The sequence below is a fragment of the Gastrolobium bilobum genome, unplaced genomic scaffold (genome assembly GCF_033153095.1).
Source record: "Gastrolobium bilobum isolate Gb01-03AN ecotype WA unplaced genomic scaffold, APGP_CSIRO_Gbil_v1 utg1102, whole genome shotgun sequence".
NCBI lineage: Eukaryota > Viridiplantae > Streptophyta > Magnoliopsida > Fabales > Fabaceae > Gastrolobium > Gastrolobium bilobum.
In genome coordinates this window covers 251,080-263,108 of record NW_026897493.1, presented here as the reverse complement: position 1 = coordinate 263,108, position 12,029 = coordinate 251,080, and the positions used below count along the sequence as shown (strand labels likewise).

General features: G+C 36.4%; 1 protein-coding gene across 2 annotated transcripts in view; it reads left to right on the top strand.

Moving 5' to 3' along the window:
• The window catches only part of LOC133307379 (valine--tRNA ligase, chloroplastic/mitochondrial 2), a 57,760-nt gene that overhangs the window by 30,869 nt on the left and 14,862 nt on the right, over window positions 1-12,029 (top strand). For both annotated transcript variants that reach the window (XR_009751029.1, XM_061507881.1), the window contains exons 12-15: window positions 677-825; window positions 913-1,030; window positions 1,143-1,259; window positions 3,643-3,863. Coding sequence is in view for 1 of the 2 variants with exons in the window: in XM_061507881.1 (XP_061363865.1) it covers window positions 677-825; window positions 913-1,030; window positions 1,143-1,259; window positions 3,643-3,863 (605 nt within the window). In the remaining variant the exon portion in view is untranslated. The remainder of the gene's footprint in view (window positions 1-676; window positions 826-912; window positions 1,031-1,142; window positions 1,260-3,642; window positions 3,864-12,029) is intronic.

The window sequence follows — 12,029 nt, the reverse complement described above, 5'->3', positions numbered from 1 at the left end:
CCATTTCCATGCAACTGTTTTGTTTTGTTTTTTGGTGGAATGACTACTGACTGCAATTGCTGAAGGTCTTTTCTTTAACTAATCTTGCCAATCTGGATCTCTACTATAAGTTGCAGTCAACTTTTCCTATATCCATACTATGTGTTAGTTTTCCTTCTCATAAAACACTTTCAAGAGATAAGAAAAGAAGAGAGGAAAATCTATGAACGGGATTCTTTAACTTGTTATTCTGTATGTGTATTTCTACTGATTTTTGATTTAGGCATATGTAAAATATGTATTTTGTAGATTATCTATTCATCTCTGATTGACTGATTGTTAGGATGTAATTAGCCCTGTGATAAATTATTTTCTTTATTATAAATACTGTATAAATCAGTGAATAGTTGTGTAGCAAAACACTTTTTTCACCAACAATTCTAGGTTAATGAAAGTCTAGTGGAAGTGTAATAGAATTAGTACAATCCCAGCCCAATAATAATCTCTGTCCTAAAGATACTACTTTCTAATACTTCTGCTTGTGTCTATAATATTTCCTTGTTACATGTTTTAATATATTTTTAGAGTGTTGCTTTTTTGCCACAAATGATTTTGCAACCATTATTTCAAGGATAATTCTAATGTGAATTTCATGTAATTGATCGACTATTTTCGCCATCGGTGTTGTGTGTCGCAGCATGTTGATAAAGAGTTTGGAACCGGAATATTGAAAATTAGTCCAGGACATGATCATAATGACTACCTACTTGCTCGAAAACTTGGTCTACCAATACTTAATGTCATGAACAAGGATGGGACACTAAATGATGTTGCTGGCTTGTACAGGTATTTGTGGGAATATCTTATTAAGCTGTTGAAGATTTACCATATATTGTTGTGGCTAATATGTGGAAACCGAATTTGTAATACTAGTGGCCTTGATCGATTTGAGGCTCGAAAGAAACTATGGGCAGAACTTGAGGAGACAAAATTAGCTGTGAAAAAGGAACCACACACTTTACGAGTTCCTAGATCTCAGCGTGGTGGAGAAGTGAGATAGTATTTTCTTAGTTAATTTTGAAAATTATGACTCTGTGTTCTGCCACTGATTTGTTCTGCTATTTGATTCTCCCACTGGGAGGTTTTCTTCATGTTTCAATCAGGTAATAGAGCCACTTGTTAGTAAGCAGTGGTTTGTAAGTATGGAGCCTCTTGCTGAGAAAGCTCTTCAAGCAGTTGAAAAAGGAGAGTTGACCATAATTCCGGAAAGATTTGAGAAGGTTTGTCATGTTCGTTTTTAGACATACACATCCACTGTTTCATGCATACTGTAGATTAACATCATATTATCTATTGCTGAGTAAGAGAGCTTAACGGATAGACATACACGCATACAGCTGATTACCTTTACATTGGCTTTTTCAGTGTAAGCTAACTTTAGTTATCTCTATGATTTGCTCATTCTGAAATTTTTATCCGGCGTAGAGAAACAAATAAAGTCTTGGAGTAGAAGATGTTTGCATTGTCCACTTTATTTTATTAACAATAAGGTTTCAATTGTGTTGTAAATAATTATTATTTTATTTATTATTTATTGTTGTATTCTAGAATCTTCTTTGGGCTTAGCCGAATAGGTAAGTTAGTCTCTTTAAATAGAGATCCCTTTGTACAGTTGTAATTACAATTCAATAATATATTTTTCTTCCATTTTTCAAGTTGGTATCAGAGCTCTTGATTCTGAGGGCAATGCTTTCGCGACTGCCGCCTTTAGAGCGGAACTCTATTTGTTTGTCTCTCGCTGCCACCGGAAAATTTTCTCTCTCGCACCCCTTCACGCAAGAGCCCTTTGGACTTGAAGCGTGGATGTTGCACAGGCCTAATTTTTGGTTTATTTTTTGTGCTTTTATTTAATTCTACTAGAAGTGGGAGGGGGGAGAGAATCAAATTTGTGACATGCTCTGATACTATAAAGAAATTTAGAATTTGAGAACTGTTCTTTTATTTTCTCTGAATATCAGATCTTGTTAAAGGGTACACTGATATATAGATAGATGACTTCACAACCAACTTAGTAATCATATCTTCAGAAGATAAGATAAAATCCTAAAAATTAGGAAACAGAATCCTAATCAACAAACTGATAAAATAAGCTCTAAGATAAAACAAACTTCAAACAGACTACAAAACAAATCTAACTAATTATGAGAATTCAAAATGATAAAAATGCTTGTGTAGAAATTTCTTCCTTCGTTGAGGCTTTTCCTCGTCTGCCTGATCTCTCTACCCACCCTTATAACACCCCCATAAAAAGCTTAATATTCTATTCATTCAGGGCCCTCACTTAAACGGTAACTTGCATTTCAGTAAAAATCCGAGTGATAGGGAAGTGAACCAATTCTTTTCCTTCATTCCCCCAAGTTCCAAATTTTCCTGCATGAAAAAACGGTTTGGAAATCCAAAGCTCCTTCTAAGGTTTTTAAATCTTTTGTTTGGACAGCAGTGCATGACTGGTTAAACACAAATGACTCCTCCTGACACGAGTCATGCGTAAATCAACCTCAGAAACAATGGCAGTCTTGCATTGTTAGACGAATACCTTCCTTCCGAACCATCTTGTTTAGGTTTTCGGTGAGCGTTGGGTCTGTCATTCTTCCTTGGAGCAGTTTTTGCTGGTTCACTTAAAAGATTTTGGTAAAAACATGAGGCCAAAAATCTGATCATGGGTGCTTCATGGGAGTTTCCATTTGTTAGAGTAACACATGCACGTAACAAATCTTACTTAGTTAGCTGTTACTGTTACTGTCAGTCAGTTATGGTAGTTAGTTATCTAGTTAGTTGTATCTGTCACTGAGTCAATTAGCTACAGTTGTAGAGTCTATTAAAGACTCATGCAATATTCACGATGTGAAAATAACAGAAAATATTCAGAGCTTCTCTCTAAGCATTGATGCATCTGGAGTTGACCCATCAAGCATTCCCCACCAAGCACTTAATTGGTTGATTCAAAAAATCCGGTCTCTTAACAGATTTATGGTGCATTAAGCATGGTCCACGCGTTCAAAGAAGTATCACTTGAAAATCTTGCAAATTGCAACCAATTTAAATTAAGTAGGAGATCTGATTGTAATTTGTTGGGCAAAAGTTGGAAAGCAACAAATTTGGCCTGTTTTGAGGGCTAAAATTTGAGACGTTTTTTGAATTTGGAATTATTGGATAATAAGTTTATTATAATCAATTATCGTTATTTTTAGATACTTTCCTTATTTTTAGGATTTTAAATTATTTTGTAATTAGTCTAGAAAAGGGTATTTAAGATCCTTATTGTAAGAAGTTGAATATTTTGTTATTTTGATAATTACAATAAGAAAGGAAAATTTCTCTCTTATCAATCGCCATTCTCTGTTTAACCTACTTTTTCTGTGTTTTTGCCATCGAGCTTGCTCACTATTTGCAATTTCTTTCTCTTTCTTCTATTTTATCTCATTTTATATCACCATTTCCAATGTGCAGCCTTCCTGCACTTGTTTATATTTTTTTTTTATTTTTTTTTGGTATTATGTTTTTGAGGATACCATATCCTCACCTGTGTACTTTCTTTCTCTTTTCACTAATAAATTTTTTTGTATCAAAAAAGTAATTGAAAGTACTTTTTGTTCTCGGCAGATTTACAATCATTGGCTTTCCAACATTAAGGATTGGTGTATAAGCCGACAACTATGGTGGGGACACCGGATACCTGTTTGGTACATTGTTGGAAAAGACAATGAAGAGGACTATATAGTTGCTAGGAATGCTGACGAAGCACTTGAGAAAGCTCACAAGAAATATGGAAAGCGAGTAGAGATATATCAGGATCCTGATGTTCTTGACACTTGGTTTTCAAGGTATTTTATTTTGGACATCTCTTTCCATTTGAGATGCACCTACATGAGCATCTTGTTTTACAGACTAGAAATGAAAATGATGTCATACGACTAACTAGTAGCTGTGAATATAATTTTCCAACAGAGGCTCATTTAGTATTTGCATAAGAATGACCCACACAACAGATGATTTTGGCATCCATTTGGCGTGTATGGATCAAGTGTAAAGCATGATATATTAAATTTATGGTACTAGAGCTGCTGTGTCTTTTGGTAGATAGATTGACATTTTTTTTTTCTTTTTCTATTGTTCTTTTTGTGCTCCGTATTTCCTATTACCTAATGACATATGATTGAAGTCAACAGAGACATCTCTTTAAATTTCTTGTGTTTTCTTTCTATATGTAATAAATGGCATAAATTTCCCTATATGTTTTCTCTTTACTGGCTGTACCTTAGCTTGTTCTTTGACCTCTGCTTCAAAGATTAGTTTAATCTTTTAAGAAATGTTTTTAATTAGGTTTCCTAACACACACATGTTGAGGGATTGGGCAACTTTGCTACATTGATTTCTTCTTTTGTCTATGTTATTTTGTTTCTTGTTCTTATGTAATGAAGGATTCCTTATCTTCCAGTTTTATCTTTTCATATTTGTAATGGAGTGGGATATAGATTGGCGGACAGTGTGCTTTAGGACAGAATGGAGAAAAACTATTAGCATTGTTGAGGGTTAGACCCATTGTTATTCCTATGTTCCAGATGGTCCCTTTTTAGTCCTTTTCCTCTTCATTTTCCCCCCTTTTATTCTTTTCCCCTTCTTTTCCTTTATCTCTTTTCCCCTTCCCTATCTGTTTACTTTTTTATTTTTCTTTATTATTTTATTTTATTTATTTATTTCTACACCCCTTTTATTTTACTTTTACTTTAATTTTTATATATGTTATTATTATTTTATTTATTTTTATTTATATCCCTTCGTATCTTTCATTTGGATTCATCTATCACCGATCCCAATTAATTTGGGATAAGGTGTTGATGTTGACGTTGATATTTGTAATGCAACCAATTCAACCCAAAAGCATAAGCTTTTAGGTGAAGGTTATATTAATGGTTTAGTTGAAAAAGCGATAATCTTATTGATAAAATTATATGTTACATCTGTACAATTGCTCTCTATTTAAAGAGACTAAATAACCTAATTGGCTAAGCCCAAAGAAGATTCTAGAATAATAAATAAAGAAATAAACAAATACAATTATTTACAACACTCTCCCTCAAGCTGAGGAATAGATATTTATCATTCTCAGCTTGCTAGTAGGCTCTTGAAACCTTTCTGTGGGAAGTCCCTTTGTTAGAATATCAACTAATTGACGTCCAGAAGGGATGTATGGAGTGGTGATCAACCCGCTATTAAGCTTCTCTTTGATAAAATGGCGGTCGACCTCATTGTGCTTAGTCCGATCATGTTGAACTGGATTATGATCTATACAAATGGCGGACTTATTATCACAAAACAACTTTATAGGTCCTTGACATATAATTTTAAGATCACCAAGTATAATTCTCAACCACAATAATTTACAAACGCCTTGAGCCATAGCTCAAAATTCAGCCTCAGCACTTGATCTGGCAACCGCGTTTTGCTTCTTACTCCTCCATGTCACTAGGTTACCGCAAAGAAACATACAATAACCAGTGGTAGATCGACGATCAGTTACGGATCCAGCATAATCAGCATCGGTATAAACTTCTAATGAGAGATTGCCATTACGTCGAAACAACAGTCCTTTACCAGGAGTGGCTTTAAGATACTGAAGAATTCTCTCCACCGCCTGCATGTGTTTTTCTTTTGGATTATGCATGAACTGACTTACAATACTGACAACATAAGCAAGATCTGGTCTAGTATGAGCCAAATATATCAGTCTCCCAACTAACTGTTGATATTGTCCTTTATCTACTGGAGGACTCTCCTCTTTATAACTCATCTTGTGATTCTGCTCAATAGGAGTACTAGAGGGTTTACACCCAAGTTTTCCTGCTGCTTTAAGAAGATCAATGACATATTTCCTCTGACTGATAAAAATTCTTTCCTTTGAATGAGCTACCTCTATCCCTAGGAAATATTTCAATCTCCCAAGATCTTTAATTTTAAACTCAGAGGCTAGCCGTGCTTGTAGAAAATGTTTCTCCGTAATATCATCACTTGTTATAATATCATCAACATATACAAGGAGCACAGTTAGCTTCCCATATTGGAAGTGCTTGAAGAATAATGTGTGATCTCCTTGACTCTGTTTATATCCTAAGGCCAGCATAACCTTAGTAAATCTCTCAAACCAGGCACGAGGAGACTGTTTCAATCCATAGAAGGCCTTTTTAACTTGCAAACTTTATTTCCTCCATCCATAGAGCCAAAGCCAGGTGAGATTTCCATGTAGACTTCTTCTTCTAACTCACCATTAAGGAAAACATTCTTCACATCAAATTGATTCATATCGCTCTCACAGTATTCATCTTTGCAATTGGGGCAAAATTTTCTTCATAATCAATGTCATATGTCTGAGTGTAACCCTTGGCAACTAACCCAGCCTTATATCTCTCAAGAGTACCATCAGAATTATATTTCAAGGCATAAACCCATCTGCACCCAACTGCTTTCTTTCCATCAGGTCTATCAACAACCTCCCATGTTTTATTTTTCTCCAAGGCATTCATCTCATCTTGCATGGCTCGAGCTCAATTCTCATCTTTTAACGCTTCATGTACTAATTTTAGGATTGAGATAGAATATAATGCTAAAATAAAGCTTTTGTCGTACACAGAAAGGCTAGTGGAAGAGACAAAATGAGAGATAGGGTGTTGGGTACAAGATCTTTTCCTTTTTCTTAAGGCAATAGGTAAGTCATCAGAGGTACTGGGTAAGCTATCAGAAGCAACAGGCAAATCATTAGAGACAACAATACTAGATTCAAAAACAGGAGAAGTAATAATATTAGGATCAGAAACAAGAGATTCAGGACTTACCAGTGGTTCAGACGATTGAGATTGCTGGTGAAGCAGTGTGGGCTGCTTTCTCCTGTGATATACCAACTCAAGTGTCACAATCCTCCGTATTTTCGGTGTATTAGATGGGTTAGACACAGAAGAATCAGAAACAAGAGGAAGAGGTGTAGGAGAAGACATGGAAGGTCCAGACTCAAAGATAAAAGGTGATGAATCTACTGAAGAACTGCTCTCCCTCTGAAGATGAGGACTTGGAAAAAGGACTCAGATTCATGAAATGTGACATCCATTGAGACAGAATTTTCGACTAGCAGGATGATAACACTTGTAGCCTTTTTATCAGGGGCATAACCAAGGAAGATACAATTGAGAGCCCTAGGATCCAACTTACTGGGAAAATGTTTATGAACATGGACAAAGACAACACACCCAAGCACTTATGGCTGAAGACTCTGCATAGAGGAAACAGAGGGAAATAATGAAGTCATTGAGTGAATAGGACTTACATTGTCAAGGACCCGAGAGGGCAAGCGGTTGATTAAGAAAGCTGCAGTAAGAATGGCATCTCCCAGTAGCACTTGGGTACATGATTCTGAAAAAGTAAGGCATGAGCAACTTCAAGAAGATGACGATTCTTCCTCTCAGCAACTCCATTTTGTTGAGTGGTGTCCACACAAGTAAGTTCATGAATCATGCCTTGATCTTGGATGAATTTGGAAAGACGCTGATTGACATATTCGGTACCGTTTTCGGATGTTAGGACCCATTTGTAAGGTATGGGACTTGGAGTCTCAAATTGGTTGTATGGGCAACTAATGTAGGGTTTATAAGGCCTTGAACACTCTCACTCTTTGAGCTAGCTTTTGGGGTGGTGCATCCCAAGGTTCTTATCAAATGGTATCAGAGCCTTCCACTATGTCTCCCGGTTGCAATCGAGCGGCGCGGGTGGTGACGTCGGCAGTGCAGTGTTCGCTCGGGGTTAGTAAAAGACTAGCGCAAATCCAGCTCGTGTGAGCGCCGGGACTGTGGAGCGTAGTGGAATGTTAGGACCCATTTGTAAGGTATGGGACTTGGAGTCCCACATTGGTTGTATGGGCAACGAATATGGGGTTTATAAGGCCTTGAGCACTTCCACTCTTTGAGCTAGCTTTTGGGGTGGTGCATCCCAAGGTTCTTATCATCAGACCTTAGTCTTTTAATTCTTTTACCAAATTGGGTGTCAATCATTTTATTAAATCGAAAGAATAACTATGGTACTTCAGATTTTTCATGCATTAAATAAAGGTTACACGAGTGCAATCATCAATGAAAGTAACAGATCATTTATTACCAAAAGCATGAGGAACTTTAGAAGGACCCCAAACATCAGAATGAATAAGATTAAAAGGCTCAACACTTTTAATGGTACTAGAAGGAAAAGAGACATGATGGTGTTTAACAAACTCACAAACATCACAATGAAAACACTCAACAGACTTGGATAAAAATAACGATGGAAATAAATACTTAAGCAAACGAAATGGAGGATGCCCCAAGCGTTTATGATGGAGCCAAATCAAAGAGTCGGTAGTAGACTGAGACTGAGTCAATAAGGTGTGATCCTTAGCATACTTTGCAGAAGATTCTAGCACCAGATAGTACAGCCCACCTTGCTCCTTAGCATCCCCAATCGTCTTCCCTGTGGCGAGATCCTGAAAAACACAGTGAGTAGGGAAGAAAGTTACAGTGCAATTCAAATCTTGGGTAATTTTATGGATAGAAAGAAGATTAATGGAGAGTTTGGGAACATAAAGAACATTTTGGAGAGGTAAGGAAGGCTGTAAATATATGTTATCAGAACCCACAACTGGTGTATGTGAGCCATCAGCTACAGCTATTGTATGGGTGCCAATAGTAGGGTTATAAGAAAGAAATGAGTCAGCACAACAAGCCATATGATCAGTAGCACCAGAATCGATAATCCAAGAATGTTTAAAATCAGTACAAGAAGTAAGAAAAGAATGAGTAGTGGAGCTCATACCAGTCATAGTAGTACTAGTACTAGATGGCTTACTCAAAGAATCAAGCATAGTTTGAATCCGCTCCAACTCATCTCGGCGAATAGAAATAAATCCTGAAGATGCACCATTTGATCCCGCCATAATATTAAGGTGAAAATCACAGAAACGCAAATCCAAATGATGTCTGACCGAACAAAAAAACACAGATCTAGAAAGAGGAGACAAAAAAACGAGCAGTTCTGTCCTGGAACCTTTTTTTTTTTTTTTGCGTGAACAGTGCTAATGAACAGTGACGCGTGAACAGTATCGATGAACAGTGACGCGTGAACGGATTTTTTATTTTGGAAAACGTCTGTGAATTGATAGATCTGGAAAAACGGAGTCAATCAGTAGTCCTCTTGGTCCAAAAGGTCCCTAAAAAATTTCTGGTAGCAGCGAGAGGCAAACAAATAGGATTTCGCTCTAAAGGCGACAGTTGCAGAAGCAGAGCCCTCAGGATCGAGAGCTCTGATACCAAGTTGAAAAAGAGATAATCTTATTGATAAAATTGTATATTACATCTGTACAATTGCTCTCTATTTAAAGAGACTAAATAACCTAATGGGCTAAGCCCAAAGAAGATTCTAGAATAATAAATAAATAAAGAAATAAACAAATACAATTATTTACAACAGATTTCATATTATATTTCTCTAAAACGCCCCCTCACACAAGAGTCCATTTGACTTGAAGGATAGACAATGCATCAGACCTGCCTACATGAGCTAAGAAGTTCCACAATATTTAATTATTATTATTTTTAATAGAATAGGGGTGAGGATCGAACTTGTGATCACTGAGTCACTAAGGCTCTAATACTATGTAAAGCAATCAATAAAACCAAAAGCTTAAGATTTTAAGGTGAATGATACATTAATGGTTTTATATTATATCTCTCTAACAATCTTTATTAATTTGAGTTGAATGTTGGCCAACACATAAGTAACAAAGCATAATATAGGAAGAGCGGAATTAGGATGTTAAGGTAAATGCGTGGTCATACTAGGATGGATAAAATGAGGAATAAAAATATTTGACAAAAGGTTGGAGTAGTACCCGTTGCTGAAAAGATGATAGAACATAGATAAAGAGATGATTTGTGTAAAGAATCAATTCAACCCAAAAGTTTAAGCTGTTAGGTGAGGTTACATTAATAGTTTTATATATCTCAACACGTCCCCTCACACGAGAGCCCACTGAACTTGAAGGGTAGATATTGAAAAAGGTTTTCAGTATATCGATATTGAAATAATTACATGAGGAATGAGGAGTATTTATACAAGAAAAAATAGCTAAGCATGACTCAGCTATGACTCACCAAACCTAATCACAATCATAAGAATGACTCAGCTATGACTCACTAAACCTAATCACAATTAATTCTAATTAATTACAATTAATCCTAACTAATAGGAAATAAAAAACAATCAATCCTAATTAATCTTAATTATTCCTAATAAATAAAAACGGAAAAATATTTGAATTTGAATTCTGATTTTCTACACTCCCCCTCAAGTTGGGAGGTAAATGTTGATCATTCCCAACTTGCCAATCAAGTCTTCAAAGGCTGGCCGGTGTAGGCCCTTAGTGAGAATATCTGCAATCTGCTCTTTGGTAGGAATATACACTATACATACACTTCCATCATCTATTTTTTCTTTGATAAAGTGACGATCAACCTCCACATGTTTTGTTCTGTCATGGTGAACTGGATTTTGAGCAATACTGATAGCAGCCTTATTATCACAATACACTCTGACAGGTGGGGAAAAAAAGATCTTTAATTCCTCAAGGAGTCTTCTTAACCAAATTCCTTCACAAATACCATGGGCTAGAGCCTGAAATTCTGCTTCTGCACTGCTCCGGGCAACAACTGTTTGTTTCTTACTTCTCCAGATCACAAGATTTCCCCAAATATAGGTGCAATATCCTGAAGTGGATCTTCGGTCCAATGCAGAGCCAGCCCAATCTGCATCTGTATATATTTCAATCATCCTCTTGTGTCCCCTTTTAAAGAACAATCCTCGACCAGGGGTGTTTTTGAGGTACTTCAGAATTCTATAAACTGCACTCAGGTGTTTTTCCTTAGTAGAATGCATGAATTGACTAACCATGCTAACTGCAAATGCAATATCAGGCCGAGTGTGAGATAAGTAGATCAACTTCCCCACCAATCTCTGATACTGCTCTTTGTCAACTTCTTTCCCATCTTCGATTCCCAATTTAATATTGGGTTCAACTGGAGTCTCTGCTGGCTTGCACCCAAGCATTCCTGTTTCTTGTAACAGGTCTAGAATATATTTCTTCTGAGTTAAAGAAATTCCTGCCTTACTTCGAGCAACTTCCATGCCTAGGAAATATTTGAGAGATCCAAGATCCTTCAGTTCAAACTGATTAGCTAAACATTTCTTCAAAGAGCTTATCTCCTCACAATCATTACATGTGACAATTATGTCATCAACATAAACAATGAGAATAGCAATTTTACCACCATTAGAGTGTTTTAAAAATAAAGTGTGATCAGTCTGAGCTTGGAGGAATCCTCTTCCCTTAACAGCTTGAGTAAACTTCTCAAACCACTCTCTAGGAGATTGTTTAAGACCATAGAGAGACTTTTTCAACTTGCATACTGAATCGTCTCCTTTTTCAAAACCAGGTGGTGGATCCATATAAACTTCTTCATGTAGATCACCATTCAAGAAAGCATTCTTTACATCTAATTGTTGCAAGGGCCAACCAAGATTTGCAGCAAGTGATAAAAGAACTCGGATAGTATTAAGCTTGGCAACAAGGGCAAATGTCTCTTGATAGTCTATCCCATGAGTTTGAGTGAATCCCTTAGCAACCAGTCTGACCTTATACTTGTTGATGCTATTATCTGCATTAAACTTTATTGTGAACACCCACTTGCAACCTACTGTTTTCTTTCCTCTAGGTAATGCTACAGACTCCCAAGTTCCATTTTTGTTGAGTGCATCCATTTTTTCAAAGACTGCATTCCTCCATTTTGGATCATCAAGTGCTTCTTGGATATTTTTTTGGTATTTTTGTACTGTCTAACATAGTGTTGAAAGCACGAAAACCTGGGGACAACTTTTCATATGTGATATGATGAGAAATAGGATGAGCAGTACAAGATCTA